The sequence below is a fragment of the Muscardinus avellanarius genome (genome assembly GCF_963383645.1).
Source record: "Muscardinus avellanarius genome assembly, chromosome: 3".
Classification (NCBI taxonomy): domain Eukaryota; kingdom Metazoa; phylum Chordata; class Mammalia; order Rodentia; family Gliridae; genus Muscardinus; species Muscardinus avellanarius.
This window is the reverse complement of record NC_137788.1, coordinates 138,129,983-138,157,149: the sequence shown is the minus strand read 5'-3', so window position 1 is coordinate 138,157,149 and position 27,167 is coordinate 138,129,983. Positions and strand designations below refer to the sequence as shown.

The following is a 27,167-nucleotide window of genomic DNA, read 5'->3' as shown; positions in this document are numbered from 1 at the left end:
CAGAGGCATTGTACTTCTGAGCTACACCCCCAGCCCTACGTTTTTTAAGTCTTTTTATTTTTGAAATGGTTTCATTGAGTTGCAAAGGGCCTTGCTAATAGCTGAGGCTGTCCTCGAACTCTGATCTTCCAGTCTCAGCCTTACGAATGCTGGGAGTACAATCATGTGGCACCATGCTCAGCCCCCCCTTTTTTTCTTTCATAAACTAATATATTTTAGGAAACTAGGTCAGCTTTTAAAACTAAGTCCCCCCCGCCCCCCCCCCGCCCAAACTTCTTTTGATTTGGATATGTCTGGTTGTTCAGGTTCAGGTTAAATATTTTGGGCAGGGATACAACAGAAGTGAGGCTGTGTCTTTCTCCGTACATCCCATCAGAGGTACTTGATGTCAGTATATTACTTTATTGGTGATGTTAAAATTTAATCATTTGTTTAAGGGAGTTGAAGAATTGCTTCTAAAGCATGTGTGTATAGGGTGAACTATATATAAAAACATTTTTATAAAACAGTGAACTTAGGTGAGTGTCATGAAATAACAGATACTCTAAATGCAATGAAATTGGATATTTACTCTTCTATTGTAACAATATGTATCTTAAATACTGGTCTTGACCTACTTACTCTCATTGACATGCTGTAGTTTGGAAAATACTGTTGTAGGTCATGGGTATGTGTACATACCTTAGTCTAGAATTCAGTCACAGGTGAGAAATGAAACTGTCATAAAATACTGAGGGATTAAAAACATTTTCAAGTAAATAAAATTGCTAAGTAGAGTAAGACTAGCCTTCCTTCAGCCTTGAAATGGTGTATTAAGAACAAGCAATACTATTTACTTACACAGAAGCCTCTAAAAATATAAACACTGACAGCCTATTCTGTATCAGATACTGTACATTCTATGCTTTCCCATCAAATCTGTATAACAACCAATGAGGGTGGTGTTACCTACATTTCACCTGTAAGGAAATATGTTCAGAAAAGTTAAGCGACTTGACCAAGTCAAACTACCAGTAAGGAAGTATAACTGGGATTTGAACTCTTCACATCAAAGCCCATGATGTTGTTATTATACCACCAGGGGTACCAAGCATGGTATTTTGTAAAAAGAAGACTCACCATCCGACAATGTTCGAACAGCAACATCCTGTGTGGAGACTCCAGGACCATGTTTATTGTAGGCCACCACCCGGAAACTATACTCTGTATATTTTTTCAACCCATTAAGAGTGTAGGAATGACTTGAAACATCAACATCCTTCAATAAAACAAAAGACTATATGTACACCTTACTCACATCAAAGAAATGCTACAAAATATACAAATTCTCATATTTTATATACAATATAATTTTTGTACTGTATGTTATATACAATATAATTTTATTACCTTTACAGTGTTATTTAATGGTCAACGCATATAAATCATAAATACTGTCAATTTACTTGCTGTTGAGTGATCCTTGCTGGTAAAAATTATGGAAAAAATCTTGGTACAAAGGCTCTGTCAACTTTTCATTTCCTATACATCTTTTTCCTCTTTTGATTTCTAGACAACTACTGAGTTTGCAGAATTCATTTCAACTTTACTATTTCAACCAATAGTTTTTAAAAATGGCATCATTTCATACCTGTTCTTTATCAGTCCCTTTTTCCATGTAGTACAATTTGTAATTCTGAATTTCTCCATTGCCAGACAATGGCGTTTCCCACGTGACAACAATGGAAGTAGGTGACGTCGCATAAGCACGGATGTTAGGTGCTGGGCCAGGGAGCTGGACTGAAAAGAAAATTTCAAGAGAGCAAGGTACAAACAGAATTTACTAAATTCCTTAATAACCATTCTCAGCAAACTGTCAGGCTATCATGTTTTCAAAAGGGTAAAAACTAATAATTCATTTGATTGAAGTGATTTTAGCATAATATCTGTGAAGTATAAACAATTTATTCAAAATATGCAAAAGTAAAAAAAAAATTTTGTGACCTACAAAACCCTAGTTTTGAAACCAGGGATGGTGGCACATGCTTGTAATCCCAGCACTTGGGAGGCTGAGACTGGAGGATCCCGTTTTGCGGCCAGCCTCAACTACTTAGTGAGGCCCTTTGCAATTCAGAGAGACCCTGTTTCAAAATAAAGAATAAAAAAAAATAGGGCTAAAGGTGTAGCTCAGAGGTAGAATGCCCGTGGGTTCCATCCCTAGTACCGCAAAAAGAAAAAAAAAATCTTAGTTTTGCAATGAGACTAGGTAGCATACAAAAGCAATCACCCTAAGAAGAAATTCTTACTCTACCAGACTCTGTGGATGGCCCTGGGGAATCCAGTGAAAAAGAATCCTGTTCACAGAGGCTTCCAGTCTAATATATAAGTCAAGCATATAAATAGTTACAAATAATGTCATGTTAACTAATTTTGGTCATGGTTGTAATGAAAACAGACTCTGCTCTGGGATGGGTTGGATACGGAAGGGAAGGACTGGTAAAGACTTTGTGGAACAGTTTCCTTAGACACTTTCCAAGGGCGTGGGGTCCACCAGGAGGATGGAAAGGTGATGTTAAATGTGGCTTAGTTGGTTGAAACACAAGATGGATGTGGGAGAAGTAATACTGAAAATGAGTGAAGAATCTCTAATGCCCTATTATGGAGTGTAGATTTTCTTTGGGCTATTAGGTAATTACTGAACTATTAAGAGCAGGAGCATAACATGATGAGACCTGTGTTTAGGAAGGACACAGAGAAGAGTAACAGTTTAAAAAAACAAGACTGCTGGGCGTGGTGGCGCACACTTTTAATCTCCGTGCTTGGGAGGCGGAGACAGGAGGATCACTCAGATTTGAAGCCAGCCTCGCTGGCTTAGGAGACCCTGTTTCTAAATTAAAAAAAAAAAAATAGGTATGGGAGTGTAGCCCAGAAGTAGAAGGGTTTCCAGGAACTCCAGTACCACCAAAAAAAAAAAAAAAAAAGACTATATAAAGGAAGAATATTAATTTTAAAAATAGCTACTATTTATTGAAAGTTTATCATCAGTCAAGAATTCAGTTCTTTACATGCTTTCTTCTCATTTAATCCTTACAGTAATTCAAATAAGATGGATATTATTACCATTCTCATTATAGGTGAAATTTTGAGATTATAAACCTTCCCCAAATGATGGAAAAGTTAAGAGTGAAGGCAGAGCCAGGTGTGGTGGCGCACGCTTGTAATCCCCACACTTGGGAGGCAGAGACAGGAGGATAGCACATGTTTGAAGCCAGCCATGCTGGCTTAAGAGACCCTGTTTCCAAATAAAAATATAAAAATATAGGTCTGGGAGTGTAGCCCGGAGGTAGAAGGGCTTCCAGGAACCCCAGAAACACACACACACACACACACACACACAAGAGTTAAGGCAGAAGCTGGGCACTTTCTGATTCCAAAACATTAGTTCAAGGTGACCAAGAAGGAGATAACTGCAATATCCTCCACAGAATGTGCTTGATTAGAATATTGGATTGCTAGATGACTGACCCATGTGCTGGTTGACTGAAAGGCTATCTATCTGACTCTTAACTTCTGCAATGGCTCACATATCGACCTTCATATTTATTTATTTTTGACTGGCAGACTAGTCCTGATTATACACAAATCCTGGGTAAATGCCCTTGTCTACACTTTGGTAGACATTTTGCATGTGAAAAAATTTCTCTGGCACTATTGTTTCTATAACAGATATCCATTAGATAAAAGTGGGGAAGACAGGGGCTAACAAATGTAAAACAAATTAGTGTGAGATGGGTGCTGAAGGCTCGTAGTATTATTGTATTGGGATCAATGTGTGACTTCATGTCACAAAGTTTGTTTTATGAAAGTAGCTGCACCAATGTTTGGAGCATAAATGTTGTTTATTGTTATTTCCTCTTGCTGTATTTTTCCTTTTACCAGTAAAAAATGACCTGTCTCTTCTGAGAAGCTTGTTCTTGAAGTCTAACTTGTCTAATATCATAATTGCTACTCCTGCTTGTTGAGTTCCACTGACATGAATTACCTTGCTACAGACCTTCATTTTTAGTTTGTTACTATATTTACTTGTAAGGTGTGTTTCTTGCAGGCAGCAGATAGATGGATTCTGGTTTTTAATCCTTTTTGCCAACTAATGTCTTTTTATTGGGGAGTTGAGGCCATTTGTGTTCAGTGTAATTATTGAGAGATGATTTTTAATATCTAACATTTTGAGTTTTAACTTCTGTTTGAGGGTTTGTTCTTCTTTGCTTAGTTGTTTGCTTGATGAAAATGGTTGTTTCTCTGGTTATGGTGTATATTACTTATTTCTTCTTTGCAGTTAATCTCTGAGTATTTTCCCTAGTGCTGGTTTGGAAGATATAAATTCTTTCAGCTTCTGTTTGTTGTGGAAGATTTTTATTTCCTTGTTGAATATGAGAGAGAGTTTTGCTGGGTAGGAAATTTTAAGGTGCAAGCTGTTTTCTTTCAGAGTTTGGAATATGTTACTCCAGGCCCTCTGGCTCTCATAACTTGGTTTGGGAAGTCTGGAGTGATTCTAATTGGTTTGCCTCTGAATGACACTTAGTTTCTTGTTTATGTGCCTTTAAGATTCTCTCTTTAGTGTCTACATTAGTCCATTTGACTATTATGTGGCATGGTGAATAAGGCAAGAGAAGAAAGTCATAGGAGTACAGATCGGAAAATAAAAGAACTAAAACTATTGCTACTTGCAGGTGACATGACATTATACTTAGAAGACTCAACAAACTCAACCAAAAGGCTTACAGAACTGATCGACAAATCAGAAGAGTGTCTGGATATAAAATCAATTTTAAAATATCAGAAGGTTTCCTGTATGCCAACCATAAATCCACTGAAAGAGAAATCCAGAAAACACTTCCACTCATGATATCCCACACAAAAAATAAAATACTTAGAAATAAGTCTAACCAAAAAGTTAAAAGACATTTACAAAGAAAACTATAAAACACTGAAAAAACAAATCAAAGACTTTGGAAGATGGAAAGATCTTTCATGTTCTTGGATAGGCAGACTAAATATAATTAAAATGTACATTCTTCCAAAGTGATCTATAGATGCAATGCAATACCCATTAACCAAGGTCATTCCTCACAAACATAGAAAAATCAGTCCTTAAATTCAATTAGAACAACAAAAAACCCAGAACAGCCAAAGTAGTCCTCAGCAACAAAAATCGTGCAGAAGGAATGATAATACCTGATTTCAAATTATACTACAAAGCCATAGTAATTTTTTTTTTAAAAAAAGCATGGTACTAGCACAAAAACAGGTACACAGACCAATGAACCAGAATAAAAGACTCAGAAACAAATCCACACACAACCAATTGATTTTTTACAAAGGTGCCAAAATCATACACTAGAAAAAAGGTAGCCTCTTCACCAAATGGTACCGGCAAAACAGGTTAACCATATGCAAAAAAAAAACAGAAATAAACACCACTTTCTCACCCTGCACAAGAGTCAATTCAAGATGGATCCAAGACTCGGAAATCAGCACAGGCCCAACACTGCAACACATAGGCACAGGTAAAAGTTTCTCAACAAGACCCCAAAGGCACAAGAAACTAAAAGGCGGATCGATACATGGGATTGCATTAAGCTGAAGAGCTTGTGTAAAGCAAAGGAAACTATAAAGAACCTCAACAGAAAGCTGACAGAAAATTTTTGCCAACTATTCCTCCAGTAGAGGACTAATATGTAGAATATACAGAGAACTCAAGAAACTCAGCACTAAGAAAACAATAACCCAATCAAAACATGGGTAAGTGAACTAAATAGACACTTCACAAAAGAAGAATTTCAAATGGCCAATAAATGTATGAAAAAATGCTCAACATCATTAGCAATCAGAGAGATGTACATCAAAACTACCCTGAGATTTCACCTACTTTTCCAATTAGAATGGTGATCATTCAAAACACAAACAACAACAATTATTGGCAAGGATGTGAAGTGGGAACTCCAATACATTGTTGGTGGGATTATAGATTAGTGCAACCACTTTGGAAAACAGTATGGAGGATCCTCAGAAGAATGAGAACAAACCTACCATATGATCCGGCAATACCACTTCTGGGTATCTATCCAAAAGAATGAAAACCAAACTACCAAACTAAGGCATTTTTCAAAGGCTGACTCCAACATTCATGCCTACCTCACACAAGCTGAATACCTCCAGATGAAATGCAAATCTCTCTTCATTCCCTGCTTCTCTTGTGCAGAAACACATTATAGTATTTCTCCAATCCAAAAATACCATCACCAGAACCTATTATCCCTCCCACCTATACTCTTAATTACTTTCTCTTACCTCCTTGAGCAAAGACTGTGCTGCCTGTTTTTCTTGTGATGACAACACCTCACAACATGGTGTTTTTACTTGTCTGTCTCGGGTACCAGACTAAGCACTTTGTGGACAGAAAAGTCTTTACCTCTTGACTGCCTAAAACAGTGACTAGCATACAGTACACACTCAAAAAAGTCACCCTTCCTTACATCTTTTCTTTCTTCTCTATATTTGATGATGATACTCCTAGTCCAGTCGTTCTCAACAACTTGATTCATAAGGTCTGAAATGATAATGAAGGCTACAGATTCTTTCCAAGAGAAGTGTGAATATATAGACATTCAAAAATTTTTATGTTGTTTCAGAAGGTTCAAGGCCCCAGGATTCTACCTTGCCCTGGATCAAATCCAGTGGTCTTTCAGTTTTCATCATGACTCATTTGCATGTACTGTTTCATCCTACTTCTGGAATTAGAGTCATATAGCTTCTTTCTCCCAGAATGCTTGCACTAAAGACAAATGTTTCCTAGGATCCTTGCCTTGACTTACCTTTTATAATTTTTCTTTGTTCTGAATACCAGTATCTCTCATAAATTGAAGGGTGATTGAGCTTAAAATCTAACAGAGTAATGAACATGGATGGATAACTGTGAAATTCAACATACTTTATCTGTAATAAAACATATTCTTCCCTTTAATCAATTCCTGGACCTTCTATCACTGAAATGTTCGATGGCCTATCATTTTATTTCCTTTATTTTTTTGGTACTAGGGATTGAATCCAGAGGCAATCTACTTCCGAGCCATATCCCCAGCCCTTTGAAATGTTTTAAAATATTTTTACTGGTGCACCGTAATTATGTATCATAGTAAAATTCAAAACAACATATTCATAATGCACACATCACTTGTATTTCCTTCTCCCACCACACTCCCCTCTTTCCTCCCCGACCACATCAGTGAGATTAGTAGTGGTGCATGCATATATAAATGTAACATGATTTGAACTGTTCACTTCCTCAAGCCCTGCTTTCCCTCTCCCCTAATCCTCTTCCAACTCTTTTCCCACCAGGTACTGTGAGTTAAACCCAGGAGCATCCTACCTGAGCTACAACCCGGTCTTGTATCTCATTCTTTATTTTTAAATTTTGAAATAGGGTTTAAGTTGCAGAGGGCCTAAGTAGCTGAGGCTGGCCACGAACCTGCAATCCTTTTGTATCAGCCTTCTGAGTACTGGGATTATAGAGTGTGCACCACCACCCTGGCTCCCCTTCCACTACTCTACTGCTCTCTTTCCTTATTTAACTCAAATTCCTTAAGTTTTCTATTTTTCTCTCTAGCTTCTCCATGAGAGAAAATATATGACCCTTTACTTACTGAGAATGGCTGATCATACTCAGCAAAATACTGTCTAGTTCTACCCATTTCCCTGCAAATGAAGTAATTTTGTTCCACTTTATAGCTGACTAAAATTCCACTGTGTACGTATATCACATTTTCTTCATCCATTCACCTACTGACAAACACCTAGGCTGGTTCCGTGATTTGGCTATTATGAATTCTGCTGCTATAACACAGGTGCGCATGTATCTCTAAAGTACTCTCACTTAAATTCTTTTGGAAAGATACTGCGAACTAGTATAGCTGGATCATGGTAGTTCCATTCCCAGTCTTCATTCATTATCCCCTTCCTCCTGCTTGTTTGTAACTAGCAATTTGTTAAGTTTTTGAAGTGCTCTAAGTATTAGGATCTGTATATTATTTTATATACTTGTTCAGCCTAAGCTGTTAGATTTACTAGTGTGAATAGAATTTACTAGTAATTTCCCTCATGCTATAATCTTTGAATGTTCAATAAACCTAGTGACACTGTGGAAAGACAGAAATTGTGTGTGACATAATTCAGTGGTCTTAGGACCTTGCAGCCCATTGCTTGAAATAACTTTCTTCCTCTAAGTCGTGGTCATCATGTATTTTGGGTCACAACAGTGAGAATGCAGACTAAAACGGTTTCCCAAATAATAGAATTATAGGCATGTATCAGCATGCCTGGCTAATGGCCTCCTAACTTCACTGTGTGTGTGTGTACGCGCGTGCATGTGCATGTGCACATGTGTGATACTGAGGACTGAACTCAGGGGCATCTACCTCTGAGCTACACCCCCAATCCTATTTTATTTTGAAACAGGGTCTTGCTAAGTTGCTAAGAGTCTAGCTAAGTTAATGAGGCTGGCCTCTAACCTGTGATCCTCCCTCCCTCAACCTTCCCAGTACTGGAATTATAGGCATATGCCACCGTGACCAGCTCACTGCTCATTCTTTTTTTTTTTTTTTTGCTGCGGGTCTGGGGATGGAACTCAAGGGCATTCAACCTCTGAGCTAATAACCCCTGTCCTATTTTTTATTCTTTATTTTGAGACAGGGTCTCACTAAGTTATGAAGGGCCTCACTAAGTAGCTGAGGCTGTCCGTGAACCACGATCCTCCTTTCTCAGCCTCCTGAATGCTGGGATTACAAGCGTGTGCCACCACACCTGGCTTCACTGCTCATTCTTTAAGAGGAAAATATTCTTCCTTGTATCTTTAATACCAATATAATATCAGGCCTGTTATAACCAAAAACATAAGATATACAAGCCATTTGCAATATAAACCAACCTGACACTTATCTCAGTCACAGAAAAATCTAGGAAATGTTATTATAAGTAATATGATTTAGCACCAAAGACCACAGGTCCAAAATAAAAGCCCCAAGAGATTCCAATGTGTGAGGTTTATATAAAGATAGGGCAATCAGTTGATAACAAAAATAAATACCGATTTCATATGCATTTAAGGAAATAACCACAGAATAAGCAAAATATGTTCATAATAATAAAGTGATAAAATCTCAGAACTGTAGAGATAGAGATTAGAGAGGATAAAGATGAATAAAAAGGGTCAGAAGAAGATTCTTCTAGAAGGCATCTGAATTAAGTCTTAAAGGATCCGTACCATATAAATTTGCAGGAAAGTATTGGCAGAATTATACTGTCTTATATCATTTGCTACTTTTGATCAAATTTTTTTGAATCTTCCCTGATTCATAATGAAGATGAGAAACTGTTATCTTCTACTCCTGAAGGTGTGCAAAGCTAAACATAAGGTAGCTCTCCATACAGGTCTTGATCTGGGTGGGGCTGGCTGACAGAGGAAGACTTACCCTCAGGCTGAGTTTCCACTTTCAGGGGAGCTGAGCTCTCTCCAGAGCCATGCCTGTTTTGCGCTATAACTCTGAAGATGTACACAGTCGCTGGCATTAGGTTTTGGATGGTTACCTGCATCTCTCCTGGGCGACTGGTATTCTCAACACGTTCCCTTTAGACAAAGAAGGATTTGAAATAAAATAGTATTAAATAGGAATATTTTCAGAATGTCCATTTTAAATTTTCAATTCATATCAAAATCTGAAACCTTAAGTCCATTTAACTAAAAAAAAAAAAAGAAAAAGAAAAAGGAAAAGAAAAAGAAAGAGAAAGTGTAGGGGTTATACCAGTGCATGTAGAATAGTATGATGGGCAAAATGGCAGGTCATACACATCCAAGTCACTGATGTCGCTGCGTAAGCATTACTGCTGTCACTGATCACAATCACAGCTTCCTTTCAGAGGCAGCACAGGGCTCTAAGTTCCACTACATGTGGGGCAGCTAGTCATCAACTTGGCAGGCCTTAGAAATCATTCAGTTTTAAGAAGTGATTTTCAGGGAAATGGGCAACAGATCATTGTAGGTATCATCTAATTTTTGTGGAAAATATCAAAGAATACTGCACATACTTTGAATAAGAGACACCAAGAGAAAGAGAGCTACATGTTATCACTTTTAAACTGGGAAAAAAACATTAAAAATCGAATTATAACTTCATCTATTGAAAAGGTGATTTATGACACTGATTTTTATAATTTAAATCTTAAAACTAATACCCATTTAAATGATTTTCAACCTGATCTGAAAGGCTTGGCAAATCTTATCACTAACACCATAAATGTACTTAGGGGTCTAGTGTTGTGAGATGAAAACAACCAAAGTAGTTATTTTGGTTCTTTATAGAAAGGTAGCTTCCAGGCTCTATCACCCAACATGGGTCCACAATTATGTCAGGCTACTGTACTTACTATAATGAAAACCAGATTATGTTAAAAAAAATTTTTTTTCAACAAATACTGTGAAGAATTTGTTTCAGAGGGTTGGGTTTTAAGAATTGTCATTCATGTCATAAAAGAGCTGTACTTATCTTGAAAAACAAGTGGGGAAAAAAAGAACCCCAAAGTACTCTTACTTCAGAATATTGCCAATTTGTCCTGCAATTGCTGATTAAAATTTTTTTAGGTACAGGTGAACATATGCTAGTTTGATTATATATGAACATCTGCATTTGAAACCTAAGTGTTTTCAACAGTTCTTTAAGCTACTTTAGTTTCATTAAAATACTACTACTACTAGGGCTGGTGATGTAGCTCAGAGCTAGCTCTCCCAGTGGTAGAGTACTTGCCTAACACGTGTTAGGCCCTCAGTTTGATCTCTAGCACTGCAACAAAACTAACCAAAGGAAAAACCAGTACCCACAGAGGCTGTTTCACTACAATCAGGCCCACCAGAAAACAGTAATGTGGTAATAAAAACCACTGTTCAGAAATATTTCAGTTATCTATAAATACTATGTTCTCTTTGGCTAAACCTCTATATCACAGAGTTTAGAAGGAGGATATCTACTGGTTTCTTATACTTGGAGGGTTCTGACACTTGGTCTGATCACAAATGATTGCTGTTTCAAAGAAAGTATTTGGCTCGGTATAGTATTACATGCCTATAATCCCAGCCTCAGCAAATTAACAAGGCCCTCAAGCAACTTAGTGAGACTCTGTTTAAAGAAAAAATAGAATATGGCTGAGGGTGTAGCTCAGAGGTAGAACAATTCTAAGTTCAATCCCCACTAACCCCCCACCACACATGTGCATATGTGGGTGTGCACTAAACTAAAAGCTCCTTGAGAGAGCACAGATTACTCTTTTGATCACCATGTATTTAAAATTTTAACAAGTTCTCTCCTAAAAAGGTTAATTTAGGGGGTTACTCGCTTACTTTAAACTCAAGTACAAGACTATTCAATCATGCTCACATGCTACAGAAGCACTAGGCAGAATACTTAAATGGAGAAGCAACCTTACACATGTCTATGGAATGCATGAACAAAAATCTGCCTTCTGATGTGTAACTCTCAGAGTGATGACATCAAGTTTATCTGTTGTTTGTTCCTGCTTGAAAGGGGAGAAATGAGAGAAATGAGAGAAGATACTGAAAGCTGAAACAAATTTTTATAGAAGCATCACTATAAAAAGAAAACCAGCCATAGGTATAGTTCCCTAAAATGTAACGTAGTACCTGAGAAGGCTCTGATAGTACACTGGTCTGAAGTCTCAGAACCAAGTTTCTATTCAGAAAGAAACCTTGATTTCAGGACAAGATCATGGAATGTTAGAAAGGGCAAGTCTCATAAATGTGTGTGGGGTTATAATGGGATTTAGGTTAGAATGTGATAGATAAAAGTCAACAGATACCGAGACAGTGCTGGGCCAGAGTGAGGAGATCCCATTCTAGTGTGTCAATGCTACCAGTTTGTGAGAGCCTATAGAGAAGCTGTCAAGTCTTTCTTGGCTCTGCTTTCTTTATGTATTGAATCAAAGAATGAGATGGGTTGTAGACTTTTTCTGAAAAAGCCTAACTGTAAATATTTATTAGGCCAAGAGGAAAATGGAATATATATAAACTTTGAAAACATTTAAAAATTAACATTAAAAATAACATTTAAAAATACAAAAACTATGTTTAGTTCCTATGACATAAAAATAATAGCTCTGACTTTGCCATCCCCTGGAATGGACTAATAGATTTATAAAGCTTCATTTATCTCTAACATGCTATCACTATCAGAAATATAACTTACTCTCTATTCTTCATTTAATGGTCAATAGAAAAGTGCTGCTGTTTTAAGTTAAAGGCTTTAAGAAATACATAAAAAGGTAAAATACATAAAAGGTAAAATACATAAAAAGGTAAAAATTTCATAGCTAAAAGGCAGAGGAAGGCCGGGCGTGGTGGTGCACGCTTGTAATCCCAGCATTCAGAAGGCTGAGACCAGAGGATCGCTGTTTGTGGACAGCCTCAGCTACTTAGTGAGGCCCTTTCAAAATAAAGAAAAAAAAATAGGGCAGGGGGTGTAACTTGGAGGTCGAATGTCCCTGGGTTCCATCTCCAGACAAAAGACAGAGGAAGGACCTTTTGAATTTTTTGGCAACTCAAGGCCCTAAAAATATTATAGCTCATGACCAAGGTATACAGTGCCATCTGGTGGGTTGAATTACTGAACGCAGAAAGTGTGGGAACTTGCAAATGAAAGTAGTGGCATACATCCTTACACTAAGTTCTTATTAAAAGAAGTCAGTGAACTAATTTTATTAACCTTGTTTTTTAGGTAAGAAAAGTTAAGCTTAGAAAGGCTGGGTAAATTCTGTTTATAAAATAAGAAGCCAGAATATATTTTTTAACTTATAGCGTTCTTTACTATTCCTTCATTGCCCTGTTCAAAACCCACAAACTTCAAGTAAGGAAGTAACAAAATTATTAGTCTCCCAAGAATTTTCCTTTCAAGTACTTCCCCACCACACCCCATCACCTCATGTCACTCTCTCATCTGCGTTTAGGCGATCAGCCCTGCATGTCTAAATGAACACAGCTACTACCTCATTTTCTCTCTGGCTCCACTTTTTTCTTTCTAACCTTGTGTAGTACTCCCAAAAGTGCTGCTAATACAAACTGCCGAATACAATCACAGCGTGCACTTGCTCTAGAGCCTAAGATGGTCCCTTCTCTTCTGATTATGTACAAATTTTTATTGCCATTCTACATCTTACTAATTCCTACCCAAAACTCTGGGTCAGTCAGGCTAGCTTTCTAGCATCCTTTTCAAAGCAGAAACCCCGCTGTAACCAGACCTTTACCTTGTATTTCTTCCTTTACACACACTTGTCTTGTTTGCCTGCACCTGCCAGCTTGCCTTCTGTATTTCCCTCAACTCCAACTTCATTTATCATCCCTGCTTACTCCCAATCTATGGTCCATTAATAAAGAATTTAAGGAACAGATTCTCATTAAAAACATATGAATACAGACATATATGTATACTATGCATACATATATAAAACTGAAAAATAAATCCTAGTTCTATTACCACAAACTTATCCTACCTGAAACCTAACTGCGACACACATATACCGAAATGTATCTTATCAGATTTCCCCATGACACACATATATGTACCTTATCAGATCTCCCCATGCCAGGGCTCCTCAACTCTGGAAGTATTGAGTTATGAGTCAGCACATTTCTTTGTCGCGGGAGTTTCTGGTACACTGTAGGATGTTTATCTGCAACCATGTCCCATCTACTTCATGCCTTTAAGTACTCCCTTTCCTCTTGTGACAATCAAAAATGTTGTCATACATTGCCCAATGCTCCCTGGGAGATGAGTGGTAAAACTGCCCCTGGTTGAAAATTACTGTTCTAGGTATTTAATACGTGTTACAACATATAGATATTTCATTTTAAAAAACTGATATACTTCAAATGTGTAAATATATATTATGTGTTCATTCCTCCACCAATAGATATTTGCACTATTTCCTTTTCTAATCTTATAAACAATTCTATAATAAAATTTTTGTATGAGTTTCCTATGCATATGTGTATCTCTGTATTAATAGGATGAATAGCTAGAACTGTAATTGTTGGATTGAAGGCTATATGCAATAAAATGATTTTAAAAGTCTGCCAAGTGACCTTCCCTAAAAACCATTTTAATACTACTGCCAATGACCTGGACTAAATTTCTTCCCAGCCTCAACTCTCTTAATATTGGATATATTGTCAACTCTTCAAATAGATTGGATATCAATATAATCTTTTATAAACGTTACAAAATTTTTTCTAATTTCTCATTTGATGTTTAACTTGTTTATAATGTTTTATCACATGGAATCCTATACAATAAACTGTCTATCTTTCTTGTTATGACTTCTGGATTTTCTATCTTTTAAAAGGCCCTTTCCATTTCCCCAATGATAAAGTTTCTATATTTTTGTCTAATGTAGTTACAGATTTAAAAACATTTGTCTCTTAATCCACTTATATTTTGCTACTATAATCATATAAAATAGGGACATAATTTATTTTTCCATCAAATGATCAGTTATTACAGCACAAATGATTACTAATCTATTATTTCTCTACTGAATGAAATTAACTTATCGACTTAGTATTTATTTAATACTTCTATGTGCCAGTTTCTGTTCCAGGTGCTAAAAACATTCTCTATTAAGAGAGACAGCCATAATAAATACATTAATGAAAGAGATAATCTTAGATTATGGTGAATTCTCAGGAAAAAAAAAAAAAACAACAAAAAAGCAAAACCAAAACCAATAGCATGAGTGATATGACGCAGCAGTATTATGGTAAATGTTTTAACAATTGGCTCTAGTTTATAGTTTTTGTTATTGCAAATATTCCTATTTCCCATTTCCAGCTGTCAACTCATGTCATCAGGATTGAGATTTCCTGAAAGTTTAGCAAATGGCATAAGAATAACATAGCTTAATAAATCACAGCGTCCTAGTGACTGAGGGAGCTAAGTTAGAGTAGCTACGTAGGTATTCAAGGCAGCAAGAGAAAGTGTCATATGGGGATGACAGATAAGAAGCCAGACAGTTATTTATAAGAGAAATGTGTTTCTAGTGCATTACAATGCCCTGTTGTGGAAACAGAGTCTATTATACAGAGGATCACTATATGCTTTTTTCATTCTATGAACTTTTAATGAGATTCTAAAATCTATCGGAGATTTTTTTTTGGGGGGGGAGAGAATTCTACCTCTGAGCTATATTCCCATCTTCCTTCCTTCCTTCCTTCTTTCCTTTCTTCTTCATTCATTCATTCATTCATTCATTCATTCATTCATTCATTCATTTTATATTTGCAGTACTGGGGATTGAACCCGGGGCAATCTACCTCCAAACTACACCCCAGTCCTATTTTTTATTCTTTATTTTGAAACAGTCTCACTAAGTTATGAAGGGCCTCACTAAGTATGGCTGAGGCTGACCATGAACCTGTGATCCTCCTGTCTCAGCCTCCCAAGTACTGAGATTACAAGCGTGTGCTTCCACGCTCCCTTTTTATATTTTGAGACAGGTTCTTGCTAAGTTGCTGAGGCTGGCCTTCAAGATAGGAGCTTCAGCTACTCAATATGAGAAATTTTAACAGATACTGAAACTTTCTCTTTGGTAGTAATATCTTACCTTTGTGTTTACAGAATTTTGTTTCATTATCATTGCAAAACCAAAATATCCAGTACAGTATTCAGGTAAACATTATCCAATGAGTAGTTCCATCTATGAAACTCAGATTATGTCATTCAAAACTTTTAAGACTATTAAATTAAGGTGTCTTGCACTTGTTAGTCTGGGCATTAAGTATATTGACTTTCAGCACCCTAGTAGAAATACAAGCTTTATTTTTTGAGGTACTAGGACCCTAACCAATATAGAAAGGCTAAGAGCAGTCAGACTGGGAGTATAGCTCAGTGGTAGAGTGCTTGTCTAGGATGGGTACAGGGTTCAATCCTTAATACCATCTCTCTCTCTCTCTCTCTCTCTCTCTCTCTCTCTCTCTCTCTCTCTCTCTCTCTCACACACACACACACACACACACACACACACTCTCTCTCTCTCTCTCTCTCTCTCTCTCTCTCTCTCTCTCATGTGGCACGGTTCCTTACAAAGAATTTAACATCTGGTTGAGAAAACAATATAAATACACATAAAATAATCATGGCTCTCATATTATCATAATCAACTGCCATTATCAGCCATATGTATGAGAGAAAGGCTAATGTGCTAAAAGGTAGTAGAAGCTCTGGAAGGCCTTCATAGGGCTTAACTGGGGACAAAGAGGATTAAGTGATTTCTGCTGAGGAAAGGGAAGCAATTGAAGAAACTAGAGAAAAAGACTATAGTGATAAGAATTAGATTAGCTTCATTAGAAAGTAAGTTTAAACTGAGAAAAAAAAGGAAAATGAGGGTAGACAGATAAAATAAAGCTTGGCTAAAGAATAAATTGGCCTAGAGATGTTGTATATTCTTCTATAAGCAATGGAGAAGCAATCTGGGCTTATAAAAGGAGTGGAGATAAAGAGATAGTTAATGAAAATGCTATTTTAGGAAAATTAGTCACAAACTACTCTTGTATCACCAAGGAGACCCCCGTGAAGCTCAGGAGCTCATGCCAAATAAGGGTACAGGCTTATATTCAGCTAAGATTTATTTAATAAATCCTAATCTCTAGAATCTGTGCTGACTGGACCTTATAAAAAAAAAAAGAGTAGTCTTCTTGATTATATTTCAATACTTCCAACCTATAAATAGTTCTACCTTCTGTCCAAGTTATCCCAGAAAGACAGAAAAGAATACCAAAACTTTGGGAATTTACGTAATAACCTAAACTTAGGAAAAATGCATCCCAGTGATCTTATTTTCTGGAATGAGAAATGATATAGAGTCTGCAACAAAGAGTCAGAGCATATCAGAATGGCGCAGAACCACTGGCTCCAGACACACAGATACTTACCTAGCAATCCCTTCTTTGGTGTAGAACACAGAGTAGGTGAGATTATCTCCATGAGGATCTGATGCAGGCGTTCGCCATGTCAGTTTGATGAAGCGGGTAGAGACCAGGGAGGCCACGACATCTCGAGGAGCTGAAGGCAGTGGTCCTGTTGTGGCTGGTGCTAGATGGTCAGTAGTGGCACTGGTCAGTGAAGTGGGAGGTAATGTTGGGATGGCAACATCTTGTCATGTGCAAACATTGGGGAATATGAAGGGCAAACCACGACGGTTTTTAAAAAGAGAACAGAAAAAACAAAATAAAAAAGAAATAAAACCATGATGGGAAACAAAATAAAATGAATGAACATAAAAAAGGCCATTAAACTGAAGGCTAACATGCAGGCCAGGGGTAATCATTGAAAACTAACGGGCAGTACTCAACAGACATCACCGTAGAACAAGCAGACTCTCTGGTCACTATAATGATCGTGCGTAAGGATTAGGGAGGGTGGCATAAGAATAAGACATCTCACGGAGGGGCACAGCAGTGCCCAGGTAATTTTCTTAATCCTGAAAGCAGCATGCAACATCTATCAAACTTTACATATAAGACTCTCACAATATGATTGACCTCAATATTGTATTTTACTTTATCAAAATACAGGATATATGTAGTATAGAGGAACCTAGTTATAATGTTTACACTGTGGGTAAGTCTAATTAGACTCTGTAACAGAGACCTCTGGCTATCATTACCTCAATACAGAGCTGTGCATATCTTTAACTCTGAATAAAATCTTGCTAGAGCCTAATGTTAAACTCTGCTCTCTGTACTGGCAATATTCAAGGAAGTGACAACCGCGCTCACTTTGCTAAGTTACACTTAATTTGCTATCATGTCAATTCATTTAACTACAACAACATAAAATCTTAAATCAAAAATTCCAAAGCCATAAAAATATAATAGGTGGATTATTTGTTATACTCCTCAGTGCTCTGTATGTTGATTAAAACAGCTTGTGGGCCTTGGGGATTAGCAGGGGGAGACAAAGCAGATGCACTGGTCAAAAGTCTCTGTCTATATACCTGTAGCCATGGATAACTTTACCTCCTAAGACAGCCTGTTTCCCTGCTGGCCAATTGTGATTTTAGAAACTTATTCCTAACACTGAACTTAAAATTTGCTTTACTTTGAAGTCAGAAAATACCAGTTTAATGTCATAATATTTAGTTAAAATAATTCATTAGTTATAATTGTCTCAAGGGGCTGAGGAAGCAGCTCAGTGGTAGAGCACATTCTAGCATGCATGAGGCCTTGAGTTCGATCCACAGCTTTGTAAAAGAGAAAGAAAGGGAGGGAGGGAGAAGTTGTGTCATAAACTTAATGGTGAAATTAGCAGAAGAGAACACAAAAATTACACACTAAGTTTTGAACGAAGCGGTAGGGAAATAACCTCCTGGAAACGTCAGTGAACTCTAAGAGAGTCTAAAGTGAGGTAATATAAATAAACTTGCCAGATGGAACTGATTCTCTAAAGGAACATCAGAGGAAGGCCAATCTTATGTTTCTAGTAGGTAAGGAGGAAGAAAGAGTAATTCAATAGCTACCACTGATAGAGCATGTACTACACAACACTCGGGCTCTTTATATGGCTCATTCCGTCCTCACAAAAATTATTAGTACTATCATAGTACCTTTGTCTTTAAAGTACAGACTGACATTTACAGGAGCTTAATCACTCATCTTTGGTCACAATAAGTGGTGGAGGGGTAAAATCACCTTTGGTTTTTAGTCTAAGAGACCTCTAGATTTAGGTAGTAGGAGTCTGAGAAATTTACTTACAGGCTGGATGTGACACTTACCCCGTGTTACCTTAGACAATCACTTACTCTCTCCTTTGTCCCTACCTTCATGGAAGTAGTGTTTTGTTGTTGTTTTGTTTTTAAACAGTCTGGGGATGGAACCCAGGGGCATTTGACCTCCGAGCTACACCCCCTGTCCTAATTTTTATTCTTTATTTTGAAACAGGGCCTCACTAAGTAGCTGAGGCTGTCTGCGAACCACGATCCTCCAGTCTCCGCCTCCCAAATGCTGGGATTTCAAGCGTGCTCCACCATGCCCAGCTCATGGAAGTAGTTTTTTGTGTTTTACTTTTGTGAAGTAGTTTTTGTGTTTCACTTTTGTGATCCTGGAAATCAAAGAGTTCTCCCACTGAGCTGAGAGTACAGACTATTAAAATGTAAGATTATAAACTGGACGTTGTGGCACATGCTTGTAATCCCAGCGTTAGGGAGGCTGAGACAGGAGGATCATACAGGTTTGAAACCAAACTTATCTACTTAGTGAGGCTCACAGCAACTTAGTGAGACCGTGTTTCCAAATTATAAAAATAATGATCTGTGAGTGTAGCCTGGAGGTAGAAAAGTCCCTGGGTTCCACCCCCAATACCACACACACACACACACACACACACACACACACACACACACACATTATTAAAGTGTAAGATTATAAAGTTTTCCATCAGACATAAGTACATGCATGACTGAAACAAGTGCAAATATCACAAAGTCAAGTCTGAATGGCCTCTAAGAACTTATTCTTGTCTCATATGCTTTGGTAAATATATTGCCTCAGAGATAAATGCCTCTCAGTTTTCAAAATTCTCTTTCGTATTCTGTCAGTTTATAAGGTAGGTAGAAAGGATGGAATTAGATGGTAAGATGAAGGTGATGAAGGAGTCAAGCACTTCTAGGTTTCTGGCTTGGTAGACTGGACAGCTTGGGGTGTCCTCAACAGAAGGGGAATAATAAAACAGATAGCAGACTAATGATGCTTTTGATTTTGAGTATGTTGTATCAAAGTAATCCAACACCTACAGAAGAATGTATGCAAGCAACTGGAGATATCAATCTTATTACTGTAAAATTTAAAACTATTAGAAAAAAACTTTTAGGATTCAAAGAGTAGTCTGAACACAGTTTTTCTGCTGCCTCATTTCTAGGCCTGTTTAGAAACATTTTAAGCTAACTTCCAAGTCTAAGTATGTTTACCAAGCCTAATTTTACCCAACTATTTACTAGTTAGAGAGGAAAGTTGTCTGTCATGTGAGAGGCAACAGAGTATACTGCAAAGAGCCCAGGATTTCAAGTACAAAAGATCTGTGTTCAAAACTTGACCCACCACTTCGAGGTAATGTGAGGGCAGCAAGTCAACCTGTCTGACATCTGCATCCTCGTCTCTCCACCGGGAACAGTAATGCTCCCTACCTGCAAGCCTGAGGTTGATCTGACAAGATGCACAGCAAATAAAAAAGTACACATGCTATGCTAATTATTATCATAACTAGCTCTGAAAGGATAACAAGCACAAAAATATAAGTATAAAAGCAGTCAGGGCACAAATGTAAGCAGGGAGGACAAGGTGAAGGGAATAATGGGTGAGCACGGAATCACTCAGATAAGGAGAGTCAACTACCCTACTGGCCAACAGCACAGATCTGTAATTCGTTAATGGCATCCAGCATTTTCTATTTACACTGTGTAACTTACACTAACCTATAAGGTCCTTAAGGACAAGATTTGTATCTGCTTCATTTAGAAATCACTCACTGTAGCTCTACTTTAGATAAACAGTAAATCTATATCTACTAAATAAACAGAAGAAAATTCAGGGAGAATGTTAGTCAACAGAGTCCAATGTTTTTAGACTCTCATGACATGATGCAAGTATTTTAATCTTTTTAGCTGACAGGACATGCATAAATAACATTATATGATGAGATACAATTTGTGAAGCAAATACATGTATTCTATTACACAGCGAATAAAAATATAAATAAAATAGATTATAAATAATTCCTAATTAACAATAAAAAAATCACTTTAGTGTAGCCCCAGTGTTCTTTCCCCAGGTGGGTTTCAGTGCTGCTGTTCCATGTCTTAGCTGAACAAGTAGGGAAAAGAGACTTCTATAATCTCAGAGAATCAAATCGGCAGGTGGGTCACACTAGAGTTCATGACAATATGGTATAGATTGGGACTCTGGGCTTCTAGCATAATAGTTTGAGGTAAACACATTTTCATCCCCAAAAGCAATTACAAAGCTGGACAAAGTTGTCAAAGACTAAAGAATGACCAAAAGCATTCAACAAGCTGAGAAGCACTTATTCATGAAAACTAACACACTTCAGGCAAAAATAGTGTCGTTGGTATTGCCCTGCTTTGTTGGAATGACTGTTCAACAAGGCTAGAGTGGGCCCTGAAAACCAGTGGCTCTCCTGCTATTGAAAGTTTCCCAGGCTGAATTTTTAAAAATAATTTATTAGTTTTCATGAAAACAAAGATTTAACTATGCAAAATTAGATGTCTCTAGTTCTGCCACAACATTCCAAGATAAGTAAATGTTCTTACTAACCAAAAAAGACCATAAAAGATGTTTTTAAGTGTAAAATACAAATGCATATATTATACTACTTATTTAAAACTACATGATACGCTATTAATTTCCAATTAAATCCTAAATTATTTTGCTCTAATTTATAAAAATTTCCCCAAAGCCAGTTGTCATGGTGCATGCCTATAATCTCAGGACACTGAGAAAAGTGAATTGCAGGTTTAAGGCCAGTCTCAGCAACTTAATGAGACTCTCAGCAACCTAATAAGATCCTGCTGGGGTGGGGGGTGTGTGCAAACAAACTAAAAGGGCTGGGTTGTAGCTCTGAGGTAGAATGCCCCTGGGGGGTTCAAGTCTAAGTATGAAAAAGAAAATTTCATCCAATTATTTCCTTTTCCAAATAAAAGTTTATATGCATTCACCACACAAGTCCACATGACAAGCTTTCATTTCCAACTCAGTTACTGAAAATTCAGTTGGTTCCTAGGTAGGGCTAAATAATTATTCAATGGTTGGTGCTGATGAGGCCTAACTTATACTCTTAAATTTTTAAACAACAACAACAACAAAAGTTGCTAGATGCTTACAGGAAGCATGTTTAAACCTAGCCAGGTTTTTGAGAATGAATGTAGGAGTGGCCAGGATGAACAGTATCACCCTTTCAAGAATAAAAACAACAAAGCACAACAAAGTACTGATAAGTGAAATACCATATTTTTATAAAAACTCACTTTGTAATTTCTCTACCTTAAAGTAGTACTTTCTTCTCCACCTCTATTCTTACCTTATACTTTAAATCTTATTTAAATAAAATAAAAAAGTGGAACACTCTGGCATTTCAACTGCAGCGACCAGGCAATGTCTAGATGGTATCAGTACGACAGATAAGCTATTTTTATAACTGTCACTGGAAAAAATCAATCAAAATTGCTCTAAGTATTTGTCTTATTCTAAAATTATCATAGAAAAACTCATTTAAATACTCATGCAGCTCATTGTTCATCCTCAAAATTTCTCTACTGGGTCCTACTCCACAATTCTGATACAGCAATTCATTTTTTCCTCATAGCAAACAGCTCAAAGAAAGCAGTAAAAAACACTTTTGAGAAGCACAAAACATGACAAGAATCCAATAAAACAACTGTTCCTTCAGATTAATGAGATTTAATGAAGTATTTATACTCAATGAAGAAACAATTACACTCAGCTATTAATAATACTACTTTATTAAAAATTAAAACACTAACAGAATGTGAAAAGAGCTGCATATGATTTGCTCAAGAGAGCAATCTGTCACATAAAAGAGCCATGAAAAACTATACGGCAGTTATAACAAATTCAGGCTGTACAATGGTATTCCAAATGTGTCTTTCAATACATTAGTGATATTTTATGAAAGATCTTAAGAATTGTTAAAAAAAAGATTTCTTTCTCTCTTCCCAAACTAATAAAGTCCATAACTATTTCTAAACTCAAAATATGATACTGAGCTAGGTGTAACAATGCATGCACAATTATAATCCCAGTACTTGGGAGGCTGAGACAGGAGGACTGAAGGTTTGAGAACTGCCTCAGCAAGAAGTGAGACCTTCATCAATCTAGCAAGACCATGTTTCAAAATAAAAACAATCAGGCTGGGGTGTAACCCAGAGGTAGAATACCCCCGAGTTCAACTCCCAGTACAACAAAAAATTATACTGAAGTAAAGAAAATTGAAGCAGAGGACTAATGCTACACAATGGTGGTGATTTAGAATTAGCATCCTCTTACATTATATCTGCTTTCAAGAGACTCATAAAATAAAGAATAAAAAATAGGGCTGGGGGGTAGCTCAGAGTTAAATGCCCCTGTGTTCCATCCCCAGTACTGGGGGAAAAAAATAAAGTCTAAAAAACCTGTAAAAAAAAAAAAAAGTTATGGCCTCAATGTAAATTCTGTATCTCATTCTACTGGATATCCCATGAGAACTGTCATGGAAGTTAGTTTGAAAATCTTAAAACTTTTAAAGATTCTACAGGTTTTGAGTAAAGAAAAGCTTTAGAAAACAGAGGAAGATTTTAATTTAAAATAAAAAATAAATTTTAAAACATAAAGTTCAACCAAATAGTCTACTGATAAAAATGGATGAAGATAATAACTGTAGAGAAAAAAATTACAATTCCAAGATTCTGATTTTCTGAAGCAGAAAAAAATAGTTTTCAGAGATTCCATGTTTACCATATCACTTATTTGAAATGACTCACACTTCTTTGTTATGTATTATTTACAAAAAATTATAATCAAATTGCTTTGGAAATTCTGACATGGATTTTCAGTTTTGAAAGGTATAGTGACAGAAAGAATGATTTATTTAGTGTCTACTTTTTAATTGGGAAGCATCTTCCATACGATAATCAATTATTATTTAACTTATACAAGGAAAAATAAAAATGTGTAGTTAACATACAAATGGCTTCCAAATGTCCTGAGTCTCCTAGAAATTTTCACGCATGTTCATATACCTCTCCTGATGCCAGTATAACAAGGAGCCGTATCTAATCAATTCTAAAGCCACTTGCCATTTCCTTGATATTCATAAATATTAATCCCTAACGCAGAATTAAGAGACATGCTCAAGATCTCTTCCTCATATTTAAATGAAATTCATGTAAATATTTATAATGAGCTGACAACTCTGATGTAGAAACTGATTTGAAAGGATGCATCTATAAAGACAAAAATTACACTAAATATATTTACTAATATCTATTAAAATAGCACATGCTTAGAAATGTTAGCAATTAGCCGGGCGTGGTGGCGCACGCTTGTAATCCCCGCGCTTGGGAGGCAGAGACAGGAGGATTGCGCAGGTTCAAAGCCAGCCGCGAGCGCTGGCTTAGGAGACCCTGTTTCCAAATAAAAATGTAAAATGAGGTCTGGGAGTGTAGCCCGGAGGTAGAAGGGCTTCCAGGAACCCCAGTACCACCAAAAAAAAAAATAAAAAATAGAAATGTTAGCAATTAAACACATAAATGACACAAATGGAATTAATGGTGAACACATATTCTCTTTCCAGTGATCTTATAGTTTAGTGGGAAAGAAGTGTATGCATTAAATGCCTACAGTAGAAAGTAGAAAGTGCTAGAAGGGACAAACAAATGTAAAATGAGGTTAAAAATAAGGGGTTTCCTTCTGCAGAAAGCCAAGAGCATTACAACTGAGGCAGCATTTAAACTGGGTCTTGAAATGTATGTAGGCTTTGGTCCTGGGAGAGGGAGGTATTTTATGTAGTAGACCTACTTAAGTTGCAAAGCATGAGTAGGAAAAAAGGTGATTGAGTTTAGTGGGATAGAAGGTACAGATTATATCACAGATTGTTAATGTGCACCTGGTTTCCTATAAATTGTTAGAATGTGCCTGGGTTCAGTCCCATCCCTAGTGCCACAAAGGTGGGGGGGTGAGGGGGGGGAGAATGAGAATGAATGCCTTGAAGAAAAAAAAAAGAAGAAAAAGCTGGCACAGATTATGTAACATTAATTAGCTATATTAATTTTAGATAATACAAAATTTAAAGAAAGAATATCACAGATAAAGAAAATCATTTCATAATGGTAAAGTTGACAACATTTCAGTAAGACATAACAATCCTAACATACGCAACAAAAGAGTGCCAAAATATATAAGGCAAAGAAAAAAGGAACTGCAAGAAGAAATAGGCAAGATTCACTATTAGAGAGTTTAAACAACTTTTGTCAATAATTTTATCAAGAAAAAAGAAAATTAGTAAGGATACAGATGGCATGAAGAATTATATTGATTAATTTGATTAAAGTGATATTAACAGACAATAATCCAGCAACTGCTGAATGATGATTAGTGTCAAATTTCCATGGAAATTTATATTTCAACACATTTAAAACATCATTCAGCCAGGCGTGGTGGCACACGCTTGTGATCCCAGCATTTGGGAGGCTGAGACAGGAGGATCATGGTTCAAGGACAGCCCCAGCTACTTATTGAGCCCCCTGGCAACTTAGTGAGACCTTGTTTCAAAATAAAGAATAAAAAATAGGACTGTGAGCCTGGCGTGGTGGCGCACGCTTGTGATCCCCGCGCTTGGGAGGCTGATACAGGAGGATTGCGCGGGTTCAAAGCCAGCCTCAGCTACTTAGTGAGGTTCTCAGCAACTTAGTGAGACCCTGTTTCCAAAAAATATATAAAAATGGGTCTGGGAGTATAGCCCGGAGGTAGAAAGCCTCTGGGTTCCACCCCCAGTACCACAAAAAAAAAAAAAAGAAAGAAAAGAAAAAGGATAGTGTGGGTGTCACTCACAGGTAGAATGCCTTGGGTTCTATCCTCAGTACTGCAAAACAAAACAAAACCAAAAACAAAAAAACCATCCAACGTAGTACGTTTTCAGACAACAAAGGAGCTAAACTAGAAATAAGCAACAAAAACATAGCTGGAAAACCTGCAAATATTTAGAAATAAATATATATCTAAATAACCCATGGGCTAAAGAGAAAGTTACACTAAATAAGAAGATATTTTGAACTGAATTAAAAGAAAAACACAACTTAAATATTTGGGATGCAACAAATGTGGTGTTTAGAGGGAAATTTATAGCATATATTAGAAAAATGCCTAATCTACCTCATGAAACTAGAGAACAAATTAAGTTTAAAGCAAGCAAAAGAAAGTAAATAATGAAAATGAGAGTAGAAATCAAAGACAATGAAAATAAGAGAGAAAACTAAAAGCTAGTTATTTGAAAGGACCAACAAATCGATAAATCATAGTAGTGAGGCACCAAGGGGAAGAGAAAGAGACGCCTTGCATTACTAATATGAAAGAGATGCCAATACTACTGATCTCCTGGGCATTGTAAGGATTATATTACAAATAACTAGTTTATATTGTTGAAAAGTTTGATGAAATAGACCAATTTCTTGAAAGATAAACCACAAAAATTCATACCAGGAGGAACAGAAAACCAGAATAGCCTTATGTTTATTAAAGAAACTAAGCCAATAAGGCCTTTAAAAATAAAGAAAACACCAGGCCCACAGTTTCTACCAAACTCTTGATGGATAAACGATATCAATTATCTATAATCTCTTTCAGAAAACACAAAGAACACTTCCTAACTCATTCTATACAGGTAGCTAAATGACTTAAATGTGTTTCTTTCAAAATTCACGCTGAAACTTAGTAGCCAGTGAAACAATATTGAGGTATGGCTTTTGGGACTGAGTCATGAGTGCTCTGTCTTCATGGATGAGACTAGCACCTTTATTAAAGTGCTCCAGGTTGAAGGGAGGGTCTTTTTGCCCTTTTTGTCCCTTTTACCAGAAAAGAACACATCATTCCTCTCTGAAGAATGCAGCAACATAACACTATCTAGGAAGCAAACACTAGGCCCTCACCAGATATGGAACCTGCTGATTTTGGACTCATAACCTGCAGACCTGTGAGCAATAAAATTGTATTTCTTATAAATAAGTCTAAAGTGTTATGTTAAAGAAGCACAAATGAACTAAAACAGCTATTCTTTTTTTTTTTTTTTTTTTTGCGGGTCCGGGGATGGAACCCAGGGACATTAGACCTCCGAGCTACAACCCCTGCCCTATTTTGTATTATTTATTTTGAAACAGGGTCTCACTAAGCTGTGGAGGGCCTCACTAAGTAGCTGAGGCTGTCCACAAACCACAATCCTCCAATCTCAGCCTCCTGAATACTGGGATTACAAGCGTGCACCACCATACCTGGCTCAGCCAGCATTATTTTAATA

The 27,167-nt window shown here is 36.8% G+C and overlaps 1 protein-coding gene across 1 annotated transcript in view; it reads right to left on the bottom strand.

Annotated features, from left to right (window-relative positions):
- The window catches only part of NEO1 (neogenin 1), a gene marked incomplete at both ends in the record, with an annotated part of 194,557 nt that overhangs the window by 46,670 nt on the left and 120,720 nt on the right, over window positions 1-27,167 (bottom strand). The window contains 4 exons of the mRNA XM_080692886.1: window positions 1,120-1,258; window positions 1,631-1,779; window positions 9,507-9,661; window positions 17,024-17,243. Of these exons, the coding sequence (XP_080549012.1) occupies window positions 1,120-1,258; window positions 1,631-1,779; window positions 9,507-9,661; window positions 17,024-17,243 (663 nt within the window). The remainder of the gene's footprint in view (window positions 1-1,119; window positions 1,259-1,630; window positions 1,780-9,506; window positions 9,662-17,023; window positions 17,244-27,167) is intronic.